The 26,929-nt window shown below is 51.7% G+C and overlaps 1 protein-coding gene across 4 annotated transcripts in view; it reads right to left on the bottom strand.

Moving 5' to 3' along the window:
• SORCS2 (sortilin related VPS10 domain containing receptor 2) overlaps window positions 1-26,929 on the bottom strand; it is a 438,679-nt gene that overhangs the window by 198,713 nt on the left and 213,037 nt on the right. For all 4 annotated transcript variants that reach the window (XM_084797455.1, XM_084797456.1, XM_084797453.1 and 1 more), the window contains exon 2: window positions 19,253-19,320. In XM_084797455.1, the coding sequence (XP_084653581.1) occupies window positions 19,253-19,320 (68 nt within the window). The remainder of the gene's footprint in view (window positions 1-19,252; window positions 19,321-26,929) is intronic.

Below are 26,929 nucleotides of genomic sequence, written 5' to 3'. Positions count from 1 at the left end.
CCCCCCTCGCAGCCTCCCATGGCCGTTCCTCCAGTGAGAAGCTTCCCTTGGTGGAACCGGCCTGTCTTAGGTACCCATGGTCTGCCTTTCATGTGTGCCCCTTTATTGACAACCCGTGGGAGTTATATCTGCCTAGGCCTCAAGTCCAGCATAAGATCTGCATGCAGTAGGTGCTCAAACATCTGTGACATGTGTCCCTGAGTTCCTGTGCAGAGTTCAGCATTGCCTCGGTGAGGGGTGAGACTGGCTTGGCCTGATTGGCCAGCAGTGTGAGTGGGTGCTCTCTCCCAAGGGCCACACCTGGGTTCTTAGGCAACTGTTTTGAGATGGGCCATCATCCAGGGACATGGATGCAATTAGCCAGAATTTTCTGAGTCCTGCCTGTGTGCTGGCACTGTCAGCTGAACAGGCCTGGGCCCACACCAGTTAGCCCTGAGCAAGATGGGGAAAGAGGGAGGTACAAACTGCCCACTGCGACCCATGCTCACACAGATGGGGCCTTGTGGATCAAGCTATACGTCAGGCCCCACAGCACAGCTTGAGGTCATTAGAGTCACCACTTGAAGCCCAAATATCTCCCCAGGAGCTCTGAGCAGAGTGGAGGCCCCTCCTCTGTCCTAGCAGTGAGCCCAAGGGACACTTGCTAACACTTGTATGTGACGTGCCACAGCTTTCCTGCCCTGACATATCCATAGAGACATCATCAGCTGTATAAGTCTGGCCTACCAGAGGTGGTAAGTGCCATGTCTTCTGTCTACAAACCCATTTCACTGTCTCCAACCCAGAGCTACAGTGGCGACAGGCAGAGTGGGGCCTCTCCTTATCCCTGACAACCCCCAGGCCTGGAACCAGCTGCTTCCTCAGACCCCTGATTGAATATGTCCCCATACAGCCATGGTCCATAGAACACACCTGACAAGAGCCCTATAGGCCCACTGCCCACTGTGGCTGGCAGGGCACAGGTTCCCCGTGCCCAGTCACAAGGACTCCACTTGACCCACACTCTCGAATCTTTACCCATCCTGCACCTTGTGGCTGATAGCAGAGGGCCAAGAGGAGGGGTGGGCACTAGGGGTCACAGCAGAAACTTCCATCAGACCCATGAATTCACCCAGTGGCTAGGAACGGCAGCTCAGCAGAGGTACAAGGACCAACAGGACAGTCTTGGATGCTGCTTGCTTCACAAGGTACCTTGAGAGGGCAGCTGTCCTCAGCATACCAACGGGTGGGACAGATTCTGCCTGTGAGTGTGGAAAGCAGGACGTGAAGCACACGACGGAGAAAGGAGGGGGGCAGGGCATGGCCTGCTTAAGATGGGAGCAGGGGCTCTGTCAGGCTGCTCAGGTAGACAGGTGCCAGAAACTTCTACCACACATGGGGGTCCATCAGATGCCACCGCCAGACCGAATCTAGGCAGGTAGCTCAGCTTGCAAACATTCAAGCTGTGCTTTGGGATCTGACTGGGACTCTGCTCGGGGCCGGGGGGGGGGGGGGGGTGGTCCACGGCTTCCAAATTTCCTGCATCGGAGTTTGAAAGGTCTAGGGTTAAAGGATTTGGCAACTGGCTCATTTGCTTAAAAACATCCCTCGGAACGGCAGGGACAGTAGCAAATATGGACCCAATGGAGATAGTTTTCTCCCATGCCACAACCCAAGAGGGATGTCCTTGTGAGAACAATGCACTGAGCCACTGCCAACCCCTTCATTGTCCCCCCACTGGAGCTGGACCATCAGGCTGTACCTGGGAGATCTTCACATGCCCCTATGCTAACGGCTCCAAAATGCAAGTCTAAAGTCCTTCCTTTTTCTTTGCAAGTAACTGAACCAGACTCCAGGCACTTCTAGAAAATCCAGAGAGCAGCCTGTGTGGCAAGTCCCTTCCAAAGCAGGGACAAGAGACAAGGGAACGCCCCACTGTTGCCTGCTTCCTCTACTCCTTGCTTTAGCTCATTTTCTACAATGGCATTATTCATATTTTCCTGCCAGAAAGTGGCATCTACATGCTTTGAAGACATGGAGCCCAAGGACACACACCTGACAGTCACGCTCCGGAAGGCTATTTGGGCAAAAAGGTCCCTTCCAGATCTGGGTGGGTAGGCACCCTGGACAACAAGGCCGCAGAGTCATTCCAGGCTCTGACCTATCTGTTCACCCACTTCCCGGTGCTAGCCAGCTCCCAGATTCCACTGTGTATACCCTAAGTCGGGGCGGGGGGGGGGGGGGAACCAGCAGGCCCTCACCTCAGGAGCCCCTTCAAGGATGGCATAGCGGAGGCAGCAGCCTTCTCGGCAGCCAGTGCTGAATGGCAACCAAACCACCATGCAGGGGCTCAGAGTGGGCAGTGAGACAGGCTCTCTGGAAACCACAGCACACCCTACTCCTCCTATGCCCCAGGGGAAGGACCCTTCTGTCCTTCCAAAGGACTGGAACCATGATTTGGGGGTTTCCTGTCCATCATTGAAAAGGTGGGAGCAAGCGGACTCATGTGGGAGCAAATGGGAGCAGTGTCAAATTTGGTTCTTTGGTGTGCCACAACCCAGCCCAAAAGGGATGTACTTGTGAGAACCCTGAGCCACTGCTGATCCTTCCAATGTCACCAACGGAGCTGGCACCTCAGGCGGCACCTGTGACAGTCTCATATGCCTCTCTGCTGAAGGCGCCATAAAGCCAGCCTAAAGTCGTCTACTGGCAGGAGCAAACATGCTCGTAGGTTGAGCTAGGCCCCTCCGCCAGCTCTTAACGAAGGGACATGGCCTGGGCATCTCAACACCCACATGCAACTGGGAAGCCTGTGAGGCCTCCACCAAAGTGGGAGGGACTAGACACACTTGCGCTTCTCACCTGGGAGGGTGGCGGACTCACAACTTAAGCCGCTTATATAGGACAATGGGCACAGTTTCAGAAACCAGGGGAAAGTCACATCACTTCTAAACCAGTTTCTCAGGGTGGCAATCCCTAGGCCAGAAGAGAGAAAGAGAGAGAGAGAGAGAGAGAGAGAGAGAGAGAGAGAGGGAGGGAGGGAGGGAGGGAGGGAGGGAGGGAGGGAAGGAGAGAGAGAGAGAGAGAGAGAGAGGGAGGGAAGGAGAGAGAGAGAGAGAGAGAGAGAGAGAGAGAGAGAGAGAGAGAGAGAGAGAAAACCAACAAGCGCAGAAAGAGAGAGTGGCCTTGTGATAGGCACCTGGACCTAGGGATTCCCATCACAAGAGGGAAGTCACTTGGAACACTACCTAAGACTACCCGGGCCAACCCGCCCCTTGGGGTTCTGGAGGCTGCTGTCATGTCATAGTAATCTAGGGTCAGGGGTTCGGGGGACACAGCCAACCTGAACACCTATTGGAGGCTAAGCTGGCCAAATGTAATGCTGGCATCTGAAGGGATGAAGCAAGCCCCGGGGAAGGGCCCACGCAGGCCTGGATTCCAGAAGCCACACCTAAACCAGAACATCTGGGTTCCCCAGTTCCCTGGGTGGGACCCAATGGGTGGAACAGGGTTCTTAAAGCTGCCTCCACACGGGACAGCTCCCATGCCGGATTCCCAGAAGCTTCTACAGAGATCTCATGGCCTTCATTCCCTCCAGCCCAGTACTGGTCTCAACACACGCCAAATGGGTGGCCCTCCACAGGTAACTGGGGGGTGTGCCCACAGTGACAATATGGCAGGAAGGCTCACAGGATCTTGAGAGTGGACTGCCTATCTCAGCGCCTGTGTGTGACAGCTATGTCCCCTGCCCTGTTGACCCCTGCTAAGACTCTTCTAGGTAAAGCCACACAATTACAGGAGTCCGGCGTGAGCTGCCATAGGTACCATGCCCAAGAGTTGCATACCAGCAAAGATAGCCACTCTTGTCACCAGCAGTGGTTGTAGCGAACACAGTGGGAGAGTTTAAGCAAGCCACTAGGTCTTTCCTAATGGCCCTGTCCTCTTTTGGCACAGAGGACTGTGCACATCCAGGCTCCATAGCTCTGAGATCAGGATTAACATCCAGGAAGGGCAAAGGCATGAAGTCAACAGAGCTCAGAGGACTTCTGGGGACAATGACTCCCAGGCCCAGATAAATGAGGCAGAGAAAGAACCCCGTAAGTCTCCCTGGCCAGACACTCCACTTCTTGGGGCTTTCTGCAGGGGACTGGGGAGCCAGAGACTCAGACTAACAGAATATTCCAAAGCCAGGCACCCAGAGAGAACAATGCCATTTCCCAGTTCAGTACCTCGGTGTCCATCACCACTCATGCGTGGCTGCTAAGGGACATACAAGGGTTAGGGAGGGTGGCAAGCCAGGAGATCAGAGCTCTGGAGAAAAGCTGGAAATGGTCCGTTTGCTCTGTGGGGACAGCCTTCCAACCACTGCGCACAGATCCGGAAGCTCCTATGAAATTCCAGGACTCCAGAGCCCTAAACAGCAGAGCACCACTGCACTCACAGAGCTGTGGAGGCAGGATGAAGGCAACACTTCTAACCCGTTCTGTATCTGGGAGCAGGCCTTGAGAGCTTGAAGCTGGCCACGGAAAGGGGATCCAGTGTTGACACTGGCCAATACTACACACTAAGGGTTCAGTTGGAGGATACTACTTTTCTAGGCAGCCTGGCTCTCATATGCTCACAAACACCCTACTGCTCCTAAGGCCCTGAGACATGAGAAAGCACCACACTCTGAGGGAATCATGGGATGGCCAGGCTTCCTGAGTGTTGTTGTCCCAAGCCAGGTGCTGAGTGAACGTGAAGACCAGGCCATCCAAACAGAATAGGCCACATCAGCATCTCGGATTGAAGATGAAACAAGTGTTCCAATGCTCTGCTCTCAACCAGTGGGGGGCTGGGAGGGGGAATCTCTATACATCTAGGAAAGAGTGGCACAGTCCCACAGGCTATACTGGGCCAGCAGTCCTGAAAGCACAGGGGTAGTAATGAGGGCTTGGGGTTCACTCAAGCATGCCACTTAACATGCAAGGCAGATGAACCACACACAAAGAAATAATGCCAACAATGGCATTTAAAAAGGAAAATGACATTAAAGCAATGTCAAAATAGTACAAAAATCTTAAGTATTGTACATAAATCCCAGGAGACCGTAAGAAACTCAGTGTAGAGAAAACAACATGGGTGACAGCATCTCACGAGAGAGATGCTTCAGGCAGTCTGTGAGCAGCTCTGGGGAGTCCGCTCTGCTGGATGCTGACGTGTTAGACAGGTTGGAGGGCTCAGGCCAAGAGCTGGGCTGGGGGCATGGATGGGGTTTGGAGGGGCAGGGGAGGCGGGCTGGCTAGCGTGAGAGAGGACCTGGCTTTGGATGACTAGCCAGAACAGGAGGTTGAGGGTCCTAGGGGATGTGTCCAAGAGCCACGTGGACCTTTGAGTGTGATGGAAGCCAGGGGTCAGTTCCAAGCTGGGCAGAATGAAGGGTTCTCCCTTTCTTTGGAAGGTGGCCTTAGGGATAAGATGGGATCATGGGGCTTTTGTCATGGCCGGGGCAGGTGTCCAGGTGGGACTTCCTGGGGCTGGACAGGAAGGTCCAAGCTCCAGAACAGAGAGCCACCAGCACAGGCTGATGGCCGAGATGTGGGACAGATGGGAATCTGCACATGCCAGAGGAAATGTGACCCAGCCCCAGATGTCAGAAGTGGAACCCAACAGAGAAGTGGCTATTGCTGACCCCAGTGCAGGTGGGGAGTCTCAGCACCAATGGGCGAAGACTTCCACGGGTCCCACAGCCAGTCCACACGGCACCCTGCTTTTCACATGGGTGAGCATACAGGGGCACCAGACTTGATCTCCTCCTCCAGCTCTTCACAAACATGTGTGCAGACTTCAGTCCACACAGGCTGGCTGGGTTCCCATGTCCCTCCCCTACAGGCAGCCATCCCTAGACAAATGATTGATGAAAGCATATAGAGAGGGGGTTTCCAGACCAAGGCAGGATTCCCAGCTTCACAGCGAATGTGTCACTTTACAGCCCAACATGGCACACAGGAAGGAAAAGGTCCAGGTCACTAGGTCTTCCTAGAGGGATGAAGGGGGTGCCAGTTCTAAGGCAAGTAGAGGGATAGAGAACAATGGGGAGACTGGTTCCCCAAGCCTGACAAAGGCCCACCTTGAATAGATGGACAACGCACTGTACACACAGTGGCGGGAAGGGGGGCAGGAGTAGCAGAAAGTGACATGGGTTTGACTGGACCTAACTACTATTTTGTGATGTGTCCTCTAAAATACATGTGTTGAGGGCATGATAGAGACCCCTGAGGGCATCAGTGGCTTTGTATGAAGAGCAACCCATTCATGCAGCTGTTCTGCCTTGACATGGAAGGCTGGTGTCAGGAGCCATTGTAGTACATGGCTCTTATTGGAGGAGCATGTGTTGGCCCTTCAGCCTCCAGAGCTCTGAGCTAAATAAACCTTTGTGCTTTGTAACTTACATAGTGTCAGGTACTTTGTTATAGCAGCAGAAAACATGCTGAGATGCTGCTGGTCAGTCTCGTCCTGCTCGCTACTTGACCAAAAAGGAGTAAGGGGTCAGGAGGGCAGCCAGAGATCAAGGTGTTCTCTGCTGCCTTCCTCTCCAACAAGTGACCTTCTGGATCCTGCTCTCTGGGTATAGGAAATAACTATGATTCCCTCAGTCTAGGGGGGAGGTCAAAGGGCAGGAAGGACAGGACATAGCAGCTATTTCCACAGGGGTTGGGAACATGGTGACAGGAAACGGTAGCAGAGGTTCTGGATCCCTTAGGGACCAAGACTGTGGCCCAGTCACTTGTAAGCCCCAGCACCTAGTGGAAAGCAATGTTTGGCTTGTCATTTTGGAGGTACATGCCACCTTACAGAGGGGTCCACAAGACCTGGAAACCTGATGCCTGGGCCCCATCACTGTAAGGAGCAGGTGTTTCTCAGAGAAAGATGAGGAATGGTGTCAGGAGCATTGAAGCCAGGCACAGGCCTATCCATTCTACATCCATTAACTGGACCCCAAACCAAGGCCAAAGAGCCATCCTCCTTCCATTGACTTGGGCTCAAGAGACAACTAACAGCTCCCCCAAGGGCACACAGCTAATAAGAAGTAGAGTCAGGACTCGGCCTCAAATCTTCAGTCTGAGAGCCCGGGCTCTGGCTGCCTAGAGGAGATGGAGAAGCCATGGGTGGACTCCCCGAAACATGTGTGATAAACTGGGCAGGTGGTATGAGGTGAGACTGTTCCCTCCGATTCCACAAGCCTACCGCTTTCCACAGGCCTCTAGCCAGCAGTCCCACTGGGGACCCAAGTAGAATTTTAAATCAAAATGCAGCACGGGTGAGGAAGGCGCTCAGCGGCGGACTCAGCCTGTGTAAGAGAGAACCAGGAACGGGGCCAGAGAAGACTCCTCCACAGAGGGAAACAAAGCCAAACAGGAGTGATGGCGGCCATCTGCTGGTGAAACATTTCAAAGTGCCATGTAGCCCCCTGCCGTCCTCGGGATGGTGGGCGCAGAGGCAGCAGGTGGCCTGTGAACTACTTAAGCTTCATGTGGCACCACACATACCACGCAGGCCTGGCAGGTGGTGAATCCTGAATTCCAACACCTTCCCTGTGGCGCCTCTGCTGGGAGTTTATCTGGTGAGCGGGTTCTAAGCTACAAGGCAATGAATGGGCTTAGCAGAGCGAGGAAGGGCGTGGGGGACGGGTCTACAGAAGATCAGAGCCGCTGTCCGAGGCATCTGCTGAGCTGAGCATCTGCTGCTTCCTGTGATCCATGACACCTGTCTCTGGTTAGCCAAGGGAGAACTTGAATTTCTCCAAGCCATTGACCTGTTTCATCAACAAAATCACAGCCTGGGGCACTTTTTCTAAGTTGATCTTGGGTATTAGGGTCAGAGCTTAGCCAGGCCTTGTGCATCAGAGGTCATGGGACCCTAAGAGACGGGGACTGTAACTGTGGCTCTGTGCAGACAGGAATGGTGGGCACTGAGGGAGAGATCTTTCTAGTGTTCTACAATCAGTCCATGGAGCATCCTACTGTATACCTGGGTCTACTGACCCTAATGTGCACAGTGCCGTTACGGCCAGGTTCTATCAGGGATAGCCGGGTGCTCACAGCAAGTCCATCCTGAGGTGCACAGTTTCTGATCCTCCCTTGTATTAAAGCAGACATGTGGCCAAGGCTGGGGCAAAGGAGCAAGGCCTCCCATGAGTTGTCCTTCCTGTGTTCTGCATGGTGGGATGAATGCTTTTCACCCTGCCAAGCAAGCCTGCCTTCAGCCAAGAGGCAGCCATGCCAGGAAGGAGGCAGGACCTGCAGTCATCTTCTTGTCTAACTGGCTCTTCAGTTTCCCCAGATCCCCAGATGCATCAACAACAGCCTTGACAAACCCACCACATGCTCAGGCACACCGTTATCCCAGCACCCCAAACCCCACCATGCAGAACATCCACACTCGGGCACATATCCTAAGCATACTCCAAGATGCAGGGTGATGTATGCTCGGGGGCGGGTGCCACAACCCTTTACATTTCACATCTTCACCTTAGTGAAAACTGAAAGGGACTCAGACGTCTAAAATCGAGAACTTGGTTAAATAAATAATGCCTTCTTTAGATCAGGGTATATTATACGGCCATTAAAAATAGCGGCTGTGAAAACACGCCGGAGCATAAGAAAATGTTTAATACATCATCCCTTCGGGATTCAACATTTATAAAACATGTATATATTTGCATCTTAAAAAGCCCAGAGAGAATATTCATCTCAGATATTAATAGTTTTAATCTCATGGGGTGGGACTAACATAGGGATTGGTTTTACGCCTCATCTATTTTATAGTTTTCAAAAGTTCTGTGATGATCATGAGTTATATTTAGCAGGGATTTTTTTTTTTGATGGAGAGTTTTCTAGAGAGAAATCTGTCAACACCCAAGCCAAGGTCATCCTAAATGATCATAGCCCAACCTGATGTCCTGTGCAAAGGAGCAGAGAGGCCTGGGTGCTGAAAGCCAGGTGACACCTCATAAGTGTTATTCAGCTCAGCAGATCCACTTCTGGTCTGAGATTCTGATGAAATAGGGAACACAGGAAGACCAGATCCTAGGAGGCAGAGGATCACGACCCAGGGAACATGTGGCAGGCTGTCACCCGGGCTGTGGAGAGCTAGAGGAAGCACGTGACCACTCAGAGTAAGATGTGGGACTGGGAAGGGCTTCTGGGGAGGAAACAGGCTGCAAGGAGGCCGCCCAGCCTAGCGGTAGGCGATGATAGTGGCAGAGCAACTCCAGACAGGAGGTCTCAATGTTCAAGGAGGGTTAGGGCTCAACACAGGCCCAAGACTCAGATCACCAGAACCCTCTCCACCAGGACTGTCTTCTAGTCCCAAAAGAGCATCTGTGATAGTCATTGTCATGTTACACTAGAAGGCGGGGCTTGTCTTCCTGGGTCAGTTGCTACACAGTAGGAGAGAAGCCATGGCCCTTGCAAACATCCAGGAAGGCAACTCCAAGCAAACATCGCCATGGCGTGTTTTTGACCTGCAGGCCAGCTTGCTCCTGAGAGCTTCTTTCAATACATGGAATGGCCACACCACAGGCTGATCACCTTTCTATGGTGGCCATTCCAGCCCACCAGACCTTGGTCAAATATTGAGATTCTGGAAGATGAGGGATGGAGGAAAGATAGGCAGTCCCAAGGCCAAGATGAAGCCCATGAAAATAAGTGAGGGGTCAGGTCCTACTAAGAGGCTATGCCACAGGCCTGGCCATCACCCGCAAGAGCCAGGGCTGCCCTCAGTATTTCACAGCAACGTAGTTTAGGGTAACTGAAGAATTGGGGGCTACATAGACTTGACAGAGGATGGCAGGAGGGCCATCAGGGAGGATAAGGAGGAACTGGGCTGGCCACTGCACAAGTAGAGTCATCCTTGGGGAGAAGACTGTTTTCTTCCAGGATGTCCTTCATGATGGCCACTCTCTCCAGTGGAGTGGTATGTCTGGAGCTTCCCTGCTTTTCTAAGTCTCATGACAGTGAGGACTATACCACACTGTCATGGGTGGTTTCTTCATCTGTATCCCTCTACACTTAAGAGTCTGGGGTGCCACTTACAGTTTACTCTAACTGAAGTCTAGATGAATAGAGGGCAGATAGTAGATGAATGGATGAATGATGAAGGGATGGGTGGGTGGCTGGGTGGATGATGGATGGATTCATGGATAGTTATATGTAGGTATATATGATGATGAAAAATTATAAATAGATTAGCTTAATGATGGATGAAGGATGAATAAATGATGAATGTAACGGATGATGGGTGGACGGATGGTGGATAGACTGTAGATATTGGGTAGTGAATAAACAGGTGGACAGATGGACAAGTGAAGTGTGTATGTATAGGCAGATGGATGGTTAGATGAATGGAAGATGATGAATAGATTAGACTAGTGATGTCTAGTCTACCTACCTAGCGGGTAGGTGGATGGATGGATGGATGACGGAGAATGAAAGATGAGTTAATGGTGAATGAAATGGATGATGGATGGATGGATGGATGGATGGTGGGTGAACTGGTAGATATCAGATGATGAATGAATAAGTAGAGTAAGCATGCATAGGTGGATGGATGGTTGGATAGATGGTGAGTGGGTAATGATAGATTAATGATGGGTGGGTACAGAACTAATAAATGATGGCTGAATGGGTAATGGGAATAGGTGGGTGAGGATGGAGGGGTAGATGGATATTTGATGATAATGAGTGGATGAATGGATAGACAAGTCAATGAATGATGGCTGAGTGAATGGATAGGCACATTGACAGAGAGTGGATAATGAATTGAGACTGTCATAGTGACTTCCTTGTTGCTGTGATGAAACACACTTAAAAAGCAACTTAAGGGAGAAAGGGCTTATTTTGGCTTACATTCCAGAGGGGCAGTGTCTCATAATGGTGGAGACGGCATTGCAACAGGCGAGGAAGGGCAGAAAACATGCAGGCCAATGGGGGGGGGGCATTTCACATTCAAACCACAGCAGATGGACGAATAGAGAACGACGGGTGATCCAACAGTTTGGTAATGGACGCATGGGTGATGGACAGCTAAACAAGCACGTGGGTGGATGGATAGCCGTATGGAAGGATGAATGAGGAAATAGATGGGCGAATGGGTGATAGATGGGTAGAGATATGAGAGAGGAGACGAATGGAGAGGTAAGAGGGATGGAGAAACAAAGGTAGAGGAAGAGGACAGATGGAAGGGAGGGAAGGAGGGAGGGAGGGAGGGAGGGAGGGAGGGAGGGAGGGAGGGGAGAGGCTTGTTTGAGTTTAACTCAGCTCCCTGTAGGAGCTGATGAGAAGCCATGTGCTGAGGCCACGAGGGAGACAGAAGGGATCTCTGACCCCTGGACAATTCACACGTGTTACAGACACTATCAGAACGTCGGTGCTTTAAGACCTAACTGCAGTGAGGTAAAAACACTCTTAGGAGAGGTAGCTTTGCAGGTATTGAGCATAGGGCCTGGGCCAGTGATGAGGAGACATTTTTAGAGGAGATGCATCTTGACAGTTGGGGTCCTGGGGATGGCTTGGTCCCCTCTCAAGGAGAGGATAGGGTTAGGAAAGACTTAAGCAATTTGGCAGTAGCAGAGGGATACACAAGTACATACGTAGGAAAGCCCCATAGAGGAAGGAGGCTTGCCTATGACCATGGGGAGGTACATGCCATCTGAGGAAGGCACTGAGTCACAGCCCTGAATATAAACACGCAAAGTCTAATGATGTCAAGGATATGCAGGGGAAAGCCACCCCACTGACAAGCTGGCAAGAGGAAGAGAAAAGACACCAGTCGGCCCTGCCCCCTGCCCTACACCTGCCTGGAGAGATAGCCACCCACCCCACCCCCACCCCTCTGAACGTGCCTCCCAGGCCTGCTGCTGCCCTGACTGGAATAGCAAACCCTCTAGGCATCCGAACCACCGTCCCATGATGGAGAGTGCACACACCAGAGAGGATCCACGGGAACCATGGGAAAACTACCAGAACGTAAATCAAATACCCAAAGCAGGATGATGCCGTTCATATCAATTTTTAAAACAAGCTCAGTCTTTGGATGTCTGATTACAGAGAGACACACACATTGTCTTGAACCAATATAAACTGTGATTTATATGTTGTTGCGTGTGTTTAAATTTCTGCTTTATAGGTAAGCTATAAAACAAACTGGAATGGTCCACCCCAAGCTCAAGATGGAGATTTCTTCCAGTAGACAGTGGGGGGGGGGGGCGGTGCGCAGCAGAAGGGCAAAGGGTGAGATTTAGCTGAATCTGTTGCTTTAAGGAAGCATTTTACAGCTACAGCTACATAGAGGCTGAGCTCGGTGAGGCTCTGCCAAGAGGAATAATGACACCCTGGATCCCACTACTTACCTGTGGTATACCTGCCCCCCAACCCCTGGCTCCAGGAATCACGGGGCATCAGACTAAGTACAATGGAGGCGGACTGGGAAGAGCTGATGGGGCATTTAGTGTGCACTAGCCCGCCTCTGCCGTCAGTCCCAGGGCTGGTGTCTTACCGTATTCTGCACTTTTCTCTATATGTCAAAGATTCCATAATTAAAGAGAAGCCAGGAGAAAGGGACTCCTCTCCACCCCCTAACAAAAAGGACAGATTCCAACCAAGCCATTCTGAGAGGCAGCCTGGATCGCCGCACTCCAAAGCTGCAGGGGCTGCTCCTGGCTGTCCCTTTGGCAGCCACCAAGGTCAGATATGCCTGCGGGATGATGCCACGGAGGTGGCCCTGGTACAGAGTCCTCTGGATGGTGGAAGTGTGCCCCTAATTCTAACTCACCTTGCTCAACAGCCATCCTCAGTGTAGCCTCCTGGAGGCTGTAACCCAGGGTGGAGGACAGGAGTCAGAAGGTATGTTGTGGTCAGCTTTCTCTCGGCTTAGAACGTGCCCGGCTTCCTTTCCTTGGTTGACAGCATCAGAACCCACTGTGCTCTCGGCTTCTCCTATTGTGACTTCATAAGCACAAGGAATCTCCGATGTCTCAGCAGTGTTCTCCTAAAATCACGCTCTCGCTATCAGCCATCCACTCAGCCACACACATGCATCTGCCCTTCTGTCTGCCCCTCTATCCACTCATCAATCCCCCTACACAGCTGTCATTTCATCCAGCGAGCCACGTACATACACGCACATGCACACACACACACGCATCTACATGCCATCTATTCACACGCCCCCTTCATTAGTTCACCCATCTGTCCACTGACCCGTGCATTCAAGCCCAACATGCATCATACATCCCAACCATGTGGACTTGACAGGTCTCTGTGCTCACAACTTGTGGTCTAGTAGTGGCGAAAGCAATATAAGCAAGAACACACAGAAACTTCAATGAGAGAGGTGACAACGAACCTTAATGGGGGTGGGGGGTGCGCTATACACTGAGTGGCAGGGGAGCTCCTTAGGGAAAGCTGTGTGCCGAACTGCATGAGGATAGAGTCAGAAGTGAGGGGCAGTGCTAAGTGCATGCCAGACAGGACACAGCACACACACAGACACCGAGATGGACAGAGTCCAGAGTGACCAGATACTACCAATGGGCTGCTTAGCATTGCAGAGGCTTCCAGGGGTGGGGCAGGGGGGAGGCTCAGAACCATCAGGAGGGTTTCCTATGGACAGGAGGCATCCGTGTGTTTCTAGCACTTGTTTAGAATGCAGCCTAAGATCCCACCTCAGAACTTGGCATCCAGATCTGCGTTTCACCTGGATTCTGAGTCCTGGACAGAGAAGCAAGGCTTAGCTAGGTTCTCTACTCCGGGCACATTCACTGGGGTAAAACAGCGCCCCCAGGTGGCCAACATTGGTTCTTGAAGGACCTGAGAGATATGAGTGCCAAGTATAAAGACCCGCAGTTATGTGGGAAGCCACTAGGAAAGCAAGGTTTAAAGGGCAGGAGACAAAAGGCTAAGAACATGAACCCCAGGCACAGAGACTGTGCAGGGCCTCCTGAAAGACTGGTCTTCAGTGTGTTTCAGGGGACAGATTTGTCCATAGGGCTGGCCCAATTTTAACACTCAGAACCACGAATCCTGAGACCCATTCCTGTTCCGACAGTCACTCACTGCTGACTGCCCCTGTGTCTTGCCTCTGGGTGGGGATGGGCATGAGGGGCTCTGGAAGCTAGGATCGCCCTAGCAACACTCTCTCAGAGGGTAGGGCAGGGTAAGGCAGGGTAGGGCAGGTGGCTGTCACAAAGCACTTCTCTATGAATTTCTCTTTATCTCACGTTACTGCTCTATTGCAGAGTAGATGCAAATATCACACAAACCCTCCAGAGACCAGGAGCACCAGTGTGGGCACAGGCGTGCGGGCAGAGGGTTGGTATGACAGGTGTGGGCCACGAGGAGGGACTGCGTCCATCAACAGCACCACAGTGTGTTTTTCAAGTCCCTGGGCTTTTCTGGGCAAGGGTGGGTGGTGGTACAATAGCCAGCTGGGGAAGGCAGCAGGGATCTGGTTGTGGATGAAGAGGGACAGAAAGAGTGTGTCTGGGGGACCAGTGGCCACTTAAGAAACCCAATACAGATGGCACCTCAGAGCTTAATAATGGGCCGTGCCATGGGCTGAGTGGTAGCTCTCTCAAAGAAATGTCCGTCCATGGCCTGAACCCCATGAATTGTGAGGGGTCTTTACAGAGATAGCTCAGTTAAGATACAAAATCCCACAGCATCTTCCCAGGCCCTAAGTCCAGCAGCCATCGCCTGAAAAAGGAGCACACAGCTAGACAGTCATGTGAAAAGAGGCAGGAAACAGAAGCAATAACTCAGTCAGAAAAGTGGCTGCTGCGCAAGCTGGAGAACGTGAATTCAATGCCCAGAACCCACACTTTAAAAAAAGCAGGCACTGGGGCTACACACTTCTAATCCTAGAGCTGGGGAGGTGAAGACAGGAGGTTCCCGGGGCTTGCTGATCTGCCAGCTTAGCCCACGCGGCCAGCTCCAGGCCAGGGAAGAGATCCTGCCTTAACACAATACAGCAACACTAAGCATGATGGTGGCACATGCCTTTAATCCTAGCACTTGGGAGGCCGAGGCAGGCAGATCACTGTGAGTTTGAAGCCAGCCTGGTCTACAAATCGAGTCCAGGACAGCCAAGGCTACATGGAGAAACCTTGTCTCAAAACAAACAAACAAACAAATAAAAACTATAGTAGCAGCAACAAAAGTGAATGGCTCCAAAAGAGCAGCATCGAAGGCTGATCTCTGGCTTCCAAGGGCATATGCGCATAGGTGCATATACACCTGCACAGTGCATACCTTTATGCATATGTACCTGTGCAGTGTGTACCCACATATATACATATGAACACACAGAGGCAAAGACTCAATGACTCAGCCACCAGGGGCTGGCAGGAACATGCTGGGCCTCTCAGTCTTCAGAGGAAGCACTGCCTTGCGGCACCATGGCCTGAGCCTTTGACTTCCAGGGCTATGAGAGTTCCTGGCTGTTGTTGTAAGTGCCCCAGCTGTGGTCATTTGTTCCAGTAGCACAGTAGCCACTATGCCCAGAGTTTTAAGGATGGACAGAGTGTACCAACAATGCCTTGAGTGAGGAGGTCTTGGCCAGACCCTGTGAGCCAAAGGAAAAAGAAAACAGGTGGCTTCGATTCCCTAGTGCTGGCCAGCACATCCTGTGGTGGGGGAGTCTCTCTCAACCTATTTTACTGTTCAAAGGACCCAAGACTGGCAGAGGATGCAGACAGAAGTTGCTGGTGACGGTCAAGGAAGCCGTGAGGGAGAGGCAGCTGACGTGAGGGCCATTAAACACAGAACAATTAAAAATGCATTCAGCTTCGATTTCCCAGAGCCATTTCCAGAATGTAAATACCAGACCTGTCATTAAAAATGTATTTATTGTGATTACACAAGAGAGTTCTTGGGAGGATCGGCACGTGTTCAATAAGTGTCTCTCTAATAACCCCATTTAATCTGTGTCCCCCAGACGTTGGCACCCGAACCGTCCATTCCATGGGCCTCAAATGCAGACAGCATGTAGGCACACCCAGGGAAGACCTCACACATGACCTCTCAGTGTCCCTTGGCCTGTCCCAGTGTGGGAGGAGCAGGACAAGAACATTCCAAAAGGAAAATGTGATCGGAACAACATGAAAACAGCTCCTCACCGGGAATCACGTGGACGCCGGTTTACTGACAAATTGGCCAAGTTTAGATAAACTGTCATGCTGGTGATGTGAGTACTAGACCCTCCCTCAGTGGGAGCTGCAGCGGCTCATCACCCCACTCACTCTCAGGCCACCAGAGCCATCCCAAGGAAGAATGAGAAGGGAAAGAGCAGGCCCCAAATTAGTTTGTTTTTCTTCTACAGCGCCATCACACGGACATGGCTCAGGCCTCCATGAATCAGCTCAAAGGCTCATAAGCAGACAGGAAAGCAATGGCTGTACCGTGCAGGCGGGACTTAGAGCAGTGTGCAAAATGGAAGCCTGGCTCGTGAGCAAAAGAGAAAGGAATGCGAAACTTCAGCTCAAGCCTCCTCAGACTGCTAAGTCTGTGCAAGCGCATCAGCACAGACGCCTAATGTAAACACGAAAGACACCGCGCTAGCAGAGGAGAGGGGAAGTTTCTGGGGATGACTAATGCTTGTGAATGCATTTTTAATCAAGCCGAGGAAACGTCTGGGTGGAGAGACAGTGATGAGAAAAGGGACGGGAGAAATTAAACTCCGTTGCTTCACTTTGGGGGGAAAAAATCCAAATTTAGACAACATACTGTTCTCGGGATGTTTTCTAAGCCACCTCCCTCTGTCTGGCTCACCACCTCCCTCTACTCCATTTTGCACCCCCTGTGACAGATTAGGAAACTGAGGCTCTGCGAAGGAAGTTTACCTGGCCCACAGCTCTAAGCGGGATGGGGGCGGGGTGGTTTGGCCTCTGGGGTTCCCCATCTGCTTCTGAAGAATCTAGAGCTTCTCCTTCAGGAGTCCTGACCCAGGTAGCCTTTCTCTGTCCCACACACCTCAGGAGATCCCTGTTAGGTTTCAGACCTGGGACTGAGGTGCCTAGTTAACATATCAAAGTGGACACTGGCCTTTAGGTTCTCCTGCAGCCCTCAGTGTCTTTGTACCTCTGGGCCTCTGGCACCTGGTCCCCTCTCTCCCTTGCCTGTCCTTCCCTTCTTCCCACACCTCAGAGCCCACTCTGGAATCTCCCAGATGCTCCTGTCTCTAACTACACTCTCTTTTATCTACAATAAACTTCCTCATCTACCATACCTGGGAAAAAATCATCTTTCCTTTCTTTTCTTTCTTTCTTTCTTTCTTTTCATTCAGTCCCAGAGTAAGACCTATACCCAGCAAGCACCTTGCAAATGCCAGACTGCTCCAGGGGAGCAGCTCGCTACCCAAACAGCAAATACCATTCCCAATAGCCCCACTATGGACTCCTTTAGCCAGGCCGAGATGCAACTGTAAGTGGAGGAAGCTATCATTCTGGACATTTCTAGGGAAGGTATCTGAGAGGGTAGGGTACAGAGCAGCCCGGTCGCTGGCGTCCAGAGTCTGGGGTAGCTGAGGATTTTTTTTTTTTTTTTTTTTTTTAGTGTACAAGAAGAATGTCAACTTCTTCCATTCGTGCGGCAGCAAAAGCAGACCATCCTCCTAGCAGGAAGGTGTCTGCCTCTTCATACTTTTGCCCTCCCAAGGTTGCTAGAATTTTTATGTTTATTCATCTGTGCATTTTTATATGTGTAGACATGTGCTATGGGGCATGTGTGGAAGTCAGGAAAATTTGCAGGATTCAGTTCTCTCCTTCTAATATGTAGGCTCCAGGGACTGAACCCAGGTTGCCAGGTTTGATAGCAAATGCGTTACCCACTGGGCCACCCCACTGGTCCTACCGCTGGAATTTAATGCCTGCTTTAATTCTGCAGCAGTGTTCTCTCTCTTCAAGTACTAGGGCAGCAAGATACATCAAGGGCTGATCTTCCACACAGGAACCCCTTTTCTCAGTATTGTCAGGAGATCATCAGTTCCTGGCTGAGGGAGCTGGCCCAGAAAGGCTGGGGAGGCAGAGACAAAAACCCAAGGGGCTCTAGTACTACAGTGACCTGGGCAGTTGGCCCCAGTTAACACCATCAAAACACACACACACACACACACACACACACACACACATACCTCCAGGCACCATCAGAACACATTCCCAATATGCACAGAGATATGACGAGTGAAGTGCCAAATCCCTCTGATATGAGCAAATCCAAAGCTAAAGAGACTCCCCACAGCAGGCAGGTGCAAGTGGCTTATCCTGCAAGTCATTGTGATAAAGCCAGGCACGGGGATGCAGGCCTGGTCCAGCACTCTGGAGACAGAGGCAGGAAATTGCATGATGAGTTTCCAGGCTAGCCTGGGATACAGACTGAGGCCCCTATCTCAAACAAACAAATGGTCCCAACTGGCAGGTGTTTTTCAAACCCAGATTGAAATGAATTAATCACTACTGGAAGAAAAAAAAAAAAAAAAGCACAGAGAAGGCAAAATGATCCCACACCAAAAATGACAAGACTGGGAAAATTCCCGTGGGAGGAAAGATACCACCCCAAAGCCGGAGAGGCCCTTATGCTCCAAGAAGAATTGAAGATGATAATGGCCAAAGTGGTCTCTGCAGCCTCCTCCTCCCTCCTCTCCTCTCTCCTCTCACACATCAAAGACGGGCTGATGTCCTTGGGCCCAATTCATGTTTCACATATAAAGAGATATCCCGCCTGGGTGGGTTATTTATTTACAGTTCTTTGGCTAAGCCGGAAAGAAAGCAAAATACCCCAACAATGAGGCCAGCCTGAGCTTTGGGGGGCTTGGGAGCAGCCTATAGAGCCCAGAGCAGAACCAGGGATATTGTGCAGTGACCTGGATTCACGCTGCCAGCCCTCCTCCTCCTCCGGGGAGGAGGCAAAAAGAGCCGGGAGAAAACAACAGACAGAAAAGAGGAGTGAGGAAAGAAGCCTTCCAAACAGTTGTCCATCTGCCAGCGCCCTTTGTCTCCCCTCCCTGGCCCTCTCATCTGCCCCCCCCCCCCCCCCCCCCGCCGACGCCACCCCCATGGACGTCCTAATCCGTTTTCAACATCTCCATTATGCTTTTCTAGCCATTGAAAATTGGTGGGGCCCACTAGTGGGCGGGGGCCGAGCCATGGGAGCACTCTTGGGACTCTGGCCCCAGCCAGGAGACTGCGAGATGCTGACACACAGGTATATGAAGAGAAAAGCCCAGCAAGCAGACTTACCGCCACAGAGAACTTTCCAGAACCTTCCCCATGTCGGCATGGTAGTACTTTGTCAGGATCAAGATGACCTGCAGTGTCAAGAGAAAGGAAAACATGGATATCAGCTCATCTCAAGGTTCTGAGAGAGGAAGACAGTGACGCTGTCCATCCCTGCGCTTGAGGGCCTCTCAAACCCCATTGCCTGATGACAGTGTATCACAGCACTCACTGAGTCTCGGGCCTTGCTTCTGCTTTGGAAACTCACTCCCTCTTTAGAAAGACCCTGGAGATGTTTCAACCCATGTGAGCCGCCAAGTAGCTGCCACTCTGTGGGAATCACTAAACCCAGTCTCAGATAATCCCAAACCGGGGCCAAATACTCAGCAAGGCTCTGGTCCCGGTATGCACACTGTGATGGTCAGCACTGTCTACTGGACAGGATGTAGAATCGCTTCGGAGATGAGCCTCTGGGCCTGTCTATCGGAGATTTTCTAGCTTGAGCTAACTGAGGTAGGAAGACTATGGAGTTGGTGGTACCATGCCACGGGCTGGGCCCTGGGCTAAATAAAAAGAAGAAGCTGAACCTAGCACCAGCAGTGCTCTCTCTCTCTCTCTCTCTCTCTCTCTCTCTCTCTCTCTCTCTCTCTCTCTCTCTCTCTGTTTTCTTACTGTGGATGCTAGGCCACCTGGCTGCCTCACGCTCCTACCAACATGACTTTCCCACCATGATTGGCTCTCAACCTTTGTGCTTCTTTTGTCAAGTATTTTGTCATGGCAGTGAAGAAAGTAAACAAAATAAGCTCCAAGTGTATCTGGCAAGCCTCTGAAGCCGGGGCCGTACAGCAGTGTGCCGGCACATCCCCTGCCACCCGTGGAAGTAGCTGCCCGCCCAGGCTGACCTAGAGAGAAGCCAGCCCCTGAGGCTGTGCTGTCATTCCTCGTCCTGGACTGCAGAGTGATGACAGGGGTTGGGAGGTGAGGGTGACAGCCAGAGGGGTCTATAAATCACCAGCCGACACTTTTATTTGTTAAACTACTCAACACACAGGGGGCCCATGACAAAGCAGCCGTGAAGAAAATACAACTGCTCAGAAAATACAAAGTAATGTGTTTTTAAAATCACTCAAATGATCTTCAAAACCCATGCATATAAGGAAAAGAGGAAGAAAGAAAGAAAGAAAGAAAGAAAGAAAGAAAGAAAGAAAGAAAGTCGGTCGGACAGCCCTCGGGAGACAGAGATTGATCTGCAATTACTATCCTAGCGGCTGGATTCTCATGTACATCAAATTCCATTTCATTCACTGCCAGTCCATATTACCAGCACCTAACAGTCCCGTTGTCATGGGAACCCTGGGAGGCGAACCTGGACACATTTGGTTCTGGTAGAAACCCTTAGCCTCCTTAATTTGGGGTTACCACACTGACCGTGTCCACCCTTCTGCTCCTCTCTCATCAAGAGCAGAAGTTTCCAGGCACCTGGTCCCAGGAAGCTGACTGATCAAGTATCTGTTTTTCCCTGATGATTAAAGCAGGGAGATGGAAGGAGAGGATGTCGGTGAGCTCGGACGACGGCATATAGCCGAGAGGCAGTGATGATTAAAGAGAAAAAGCAGAGCCTTGTCAATGAGTCCAGACTGGCTCTACCTCTCTCTGCACAAAGCGATTTTCTCCCGGTCAGCGCACGGCCTGCCCAAGTCAGAGATGATCCTCCAAACACAGAGGAGGCAGGCAGAGTGACAGGGCCTCGCTGGGCAGGAGACAAGTGTGGTCTTAACCTATTGATTTATATTTCATATAGTCTGCTATCCCACGGGGCTTCCGAGGAACTGGAGTGTGACAGCTGGAAGGGACCTCAAAGTCAGTTTTACCCACTTGTCCAGCATGAAATCATCACCCTGACCTGGTCCAGGAACCAGGCCACCAGGTGGGGCTCACCGTCCACCCTGGGATCCGGTCCTCTGAGGCTAAGAAGCTGAGAGATAGGCAGTCCCAGAGGAGCTCAAGCCTGAACACCTAGATCCTATTTCTGTGGATGGTGCCCCCACCCCCACCCCCAAGCACAACCTCCTCTCTGGGCCGCACCATACCCGGGCCAACCTGACCTCGGCAAAGCTCGTGCCTTGCCTGGCACACTGGGCCCCTATGTTACCAGTGGTGGCTTGAATGAGAACGGCCTTAATAGGCTCACGTATTTGAATGATGGTTCCCAGTAGGTGGGCTATTTAAGAAGGATTAGGAGGCGTGGCCTTGTTGGAGGAGGTATGTCACTGGAGGTGGGCTTTGAGGTCCCAAAAGCCCTGCCAGGGCCACACTTGTGCTTGCACACTCTCTGTTTCTGCATCCAGCCTGCAGATGGGGATGGGAGCTCTCAGCCTTTGCTCCAGGACCACGGCTGCCTCCCTGCTGTTACATTCCTGGCTATGATGGCCATGGATTAACCCCTCTGAAACTGCTTCCTCTTAGAAGTTGTCTTTGCTATGGTTTCTCTCCCCTGCAATAACTAAGAGAATGCCGCATGTCTTCGTCATTCCATTAGCCTTCTGACCTCTGTCTACCCCATGCTGCCCCAAGAAGGTTTCCAGACCCCTCTATTTTGTTCGAGGATCCTCATGTCTCCCCATACCACAAAGCTCATAGCTCAGTCCCATGTGTAAGTGTGAGACCTGGACAGTACTGGGCATAGTGCATGCCACGCAACAAACACACTGCTAGGGCCTAAGTAACAACAACAACAACAGCAGCAGCAACAGCAATAACAACAACAACAACAACAACAAAAAGCCAATACAATGATGCCAGACAGGGGTCTTCCTGACTCTGAATGTACACTCACAAGTCACCCCACATTCATGAAGAGGACACACCATTCAGTCCTTGTTTAGGGGGGACAGAGTCCCTGAGACAACATCCCCTTAACCCCCAATTGGAAGCTTGGGCTTCTCAGTCAGAGGCCTGGGTTATCTTGCTAGGGACCGCATCAAGGAGGCCACTGAGATGCTCTGGGGCTCGGGAAGCCAGACAGCAAGGAAGTCACCACCTAAGATCCCAACCCATCCCATGTCCCTGGTCTCCTAATCTATGATGACAAAGCAGTGGAGGGGACTCAGAGCCACAGGCATGGCTACACCCTGACAGGGGTGTAACCATGTTGCAGAGCTCACTCAACCCTTCACATGCAGAGGTCCTGAGATGGTCTGAATGGTTTGCCAAACCATACATGCTATGGGCCAAACTGGGCCTCCGTTCTGGGTCTTCTCAAGCGAGCGGGCTCCTTCCTGTCGTGCCAAAAGCTGTTTCACTAGCTTCTATCAGAAGTGGTTTCAAGGAGCTCAGAATTGCAACATGCTCTTCGCGGGTCCTGGCTACAGCTGAAACCTCCCAGGAACACGCTACAGCATGGGTGGGGTCCCCACAATTTTTGGACACTTTGATCTGCACAGAAAGAAGACAGGGATTTTGAAGCTTTCTTGCTTGAGGCTATCCACACCCCTGACCCACAGGAGCTTTGCCCACAGGGCAGGTATCACCAAGCAGGAAATAAAAGAAAGTCCCCAAAGCAGCAGTGGTCACTAGTCATCCTTTACTGTCAGGCTGTATCTTGTCTCGCTTCTGGTCTTCCTCTTAGGGATCGGCACCTATTTTGTGATTGACCCAAAGGTGTTGGGCTCCTATTCTGTTGCCTGCAAGCCAGGAAGAGGCCATCTGACCTTGACTGACACATCGCAGGAAGAGGCCACTACAACTGTTCCCTTTTTAATGCTGAGAACACCGAGGTACCAATCTAAGAGACCCACCCGGCATCCTACACAGCACAGATTTCATGCCTAAGCCTAAGGCTTTCCTGGGTCCACTGTTTATCACTATACCCAATTCTGATGACCTCACTTTCCCAGCACAGGACATAAAGATTCTAGTGGTCCTCCAAGGCACTGTCACTCTGAGGGCCAACGATGACATCCAGTTATGGAGGGCCCTGAGGCCACTGGACTGGACTGTGAACCCCATGAAGAACAGGGCCTGGCCAACATTACTAAGCTTGAGGGCATAAACCCACAGTAAACCCTTTGCACCTATCTTCTTACCTTCAGTGATGCTCGTTTGTGACTAACCTGACACTGGGACTCTGGGGCTTGCCAAGTGTGACTGTCACAGGTCAGCAAGTCCACGGAGACCTTGCTCACACTCTGCTAGCACCTGCTTGCCAGGCCAGCTATTCTCAGGATGTTGTGGGGGAGGAGCAACAGGCCATGGTGCTCATGGGAGCGTCTCAGTGTCCTGTGATGCTGATCCTGTCTTTGCTGGGCTCCAGGGTTTTGTCCCACCACAGTGCGAGTCAAGAAACCAGCACTTTGCAGAGCAGCCCTGAGATCTTAAGAGTGGCACATGGCCTCAGGTCTAGAAACCAGGGTAGCTCCTGCCTCTCACCAAGGTGCATGCTATCAGAACAGCCAGGAGAGAAGGGTTCAGAAGCAGTTCGCCTTCCCTTCCAGGAGCCAAGCATAATCAGAAAGGGTGGGGGGCGGGGAAGCCAACAAATTCTGAGGCTCAGTTCACTGTCAATCAACAGACACCACGTGGTAGCAGGAAGGCAGAGTCCCACAGGAAGAGAGGAAGACTAGGAAGGTCTTGCGGCTCTGGCCACCAAAATCAAGTGAGGAAAGTGAGAGGCCAGGGTCAGTATCCATTTACCATGGAGGCCCCAGCATTATCAGATCTCCCTACTCAAGCAGGATGGCCCATCCTCAGTGTGGTCTAGCCTGGGGCCTCATTACCCCTAGTCAGACCTTTCACCAGGCTTCTCAGATCTACTCGCCCGCGCAGGTGAAGGCCACACCTCTGACACTCACTTTTAGACGCTAGCCTGGTGTTCATGTTGCAGTCACCCACATGGGAGATCAGAGCTCTGTCTCCCTGGACGCCTGGTCCTCCCCCATCCTCATTGTCACTGCTTGGTCCCTGGTGGGCCTGTACTGTGATGCATTGACCCTCCTAGGAGGTACCAGAGGGGGAAGATGCTGGTTGGGGGATACAGGTCACGGGAAAACTTTTTCAAAGGCAGAAAGTAAGCAAATCCTTGTCACCTCTGCCCATGGGTGACGTGAACCCCACATAGCCCCATGAGCAGGTTGGGGGTAGCTGTTCTCACTACACAGATAGACAAAGTGGGAGAACAGTGATGAAACCACGTCCCTGAGGTCACACAGCAAGAACACTGCTGGGATTTGAGTGAGGAATGAGTGAAAGAGATGCTGGTGTTAACAGTGAAGGTAGAACCCCTTCAAGTAGTCACACAGCAAATATGCCTTCACACACCAGGCACAGGGACTCTGAAGGGAACAGCAGCTAGAGTCCACATCTGTGGTGCCTGCATTCCCAGGCCTCGGAATGACAACCCTGTCTCTGCATTTGGCTTCAAGATTCTAAGCAGGGAGCTGGTCACCACAACAGAGAGGAACAGTGGCCACACCCACAGGTCCTGATGCACAATATTCTGGAGAGGCTGTGGAACCCATTCCAAAAGGATGCTCTTGCAGCAAGTCATAAGCTCCTGGCTCCTGGGAAAGCAGGTGCTTCTGCAGGGCCGCCCGAGTCTCCATTCCCTCCACCATGTTCTAGAAAGGCCTTTGGCAGAGAGTTGCCTGGGGTTCCCCAAGGCTAATGCCTACTTCTTCTGTTCAGGCTACACAAGGCCTTCACTCAAGTCTCTAAAATTGGATAGGAATTCCTGCTCCATCAGGATGTCATCAAAAGGTTGCTGCCCTTCAGAGAGAATGGTTATGCAGAGATGTGACTCTTGTGACCTGCTGTCCCTGGGGAAGGGGCTGGAGATGGAAACACTACAGGAGATGACTTTGATTGAGCTAACCAGAAAGAGCACTCGCCCCCAAATCCCTAGCAAATCAGAAGCTCTGGGGCTACTAGGCTCTCAGGAGGCTCCTCAGGGCCAGAGGGAATTAGATATGGCCTCATTAAGCTTGCAGAGGACCTCAACCATGCTCTGCAGATGGCAGCATGTCGACTGTGCCAATAATAGCCACATCCGGGGACAAGGGAGCAAGAGCCTTAGCCCTAGAATGACCCCTTCCCTCCAGCATAAAGCAAGCTAGCCATCACTCTGGAGGCCCAAGGGTTGGAGGCCTCAGGGCAGCTCACATCTGTGAGGCAGCAGTGTGCCACTGACTCAGGTATCTGTAGAGACATGGACAGTGGTCTATCCTAAGTCAAAGACGCCCATCCCTGGTGCAGGCCATATACTTAGCTTCTCTGAGCCTCAGTGTCCCCATCCACCCAGGTGCGGCAGGAGAGCCCTCACCAGGAATGCCATTCTCAGCCAAGGAGACTATTCTTACAGCCGAATGGGCCTCTTGGGAGTATCTCACCTGCCACCCAGATGCAGAAGAAAACCTTGGATGAGCCACAGGCAGGATGAGTAGGACAGGCCCATTTACCAATAAGGTTCTTTTAAGGACCGTCCTCCATGCTATAGTGGGGACATTAGCACCCCCTGCTGCTGCACAGGGAACAACCAGAAGAGCTAAAGAAATCACAAACGGCGCTGGAGAGAATGGCTCAGAGGTTAAGAGCACTGACTGCTCTTCCAAAGGTCCTGAGTTCAATTCCCAGCAACCACACGGTGGCTCACAACTATCTATTATGAGATCTGGTGCCCTCTTCTGGCATGCAGGCACATATGCAGACAGAATACTATATAAATAATAAACAAATCTTTAAAAAAAAAAAGAAAAAAGAAATCACAAACCCATTTGTCTTCTGACCTGGCAACTCCACAGATGTCCCCCAACCTGAAACACAGATGACCTCGGCAACCCAGCCAAGGACTGGAAGGGGCCCACCCCTAGCCCTGGGCTTGGAGAAAGCAATCAAGGGGCACCCTGAGGGGGACTCACAGGTTGGGTGAGATAGGCATGAGTGGGAAGCCCCTGAAAACCATAGCACACTCTTCCAAGAAGCTCCTGAGGGCTGTGTGTGTTTCAGCCAGTCACTTCCAGAACTCATGGTGTTTTGAATGAGGGCTTCCCATCTTCCAAAGGAAGAAAATTAAATAAAACCACCAGGATGCCTCCTTCCAAGACGCCCCCATTTCTCCATCCTTGAGGCAGGCAAGCTTCAGATATAGGAGTTATTCTTTGCCTGGCCTAAGACTACCTGGTAACAATCTTGCTGCATGATTCTCGTGTGTGTGTGTGTGTGTGTGTGTGTGTGTGTGTGTGTGTGTTCGTGTGCTATAGATCACAGACAGAATCCCCCAGTGTATGGCCCTCCCACAGATGAGGCCAGCATTACCCTGCCCTCTGTTCTAAACATGACCTGTCTCTTTGGCCTACAAAACATGATTGACTCGACATTCTTTCCCACTAGCGGCACTCAGAGCCACAGCAGGGGAGACCGAGTCTGGATCAGTTGATACTCAATAAATGTTAGCTTCCTTTCTGCCCCGATGGCAGCCACATGAGAACTCAAATCCTGATGGTACAGCTGTGAAGCACACATCCGGGGAAGGAATAGAGGTCAGTCTAGCGAGGGTACACGGGGGAGTGGGGGGTGGGGGGTAGGAGCCCTGATGGTGGTGTTTGTCCTTCTTCGTGGCCCAAGAGGCTCAGCCGGGAACCTCTGGAAGAACCAGGCTTTCTGAACCTGAGCCTGCGGTGTGGGATGGACACATATTCTTTCTTTCTT

This window comes from Acomys minous (genome assembly GCF_964271855.1).
Source record: "Acomys minous genome assembly, chromosome: 10".
In the NCBI taxonomy this organism is placed as follows: Eukaryota; Metazoa; Chordata; class Mammalia; order Rodentia; family Muridae; genus Acomys; species Acomys minous.
This window is presented reverse-complemented; position numbering and strand designations above follow the sequence as displayed.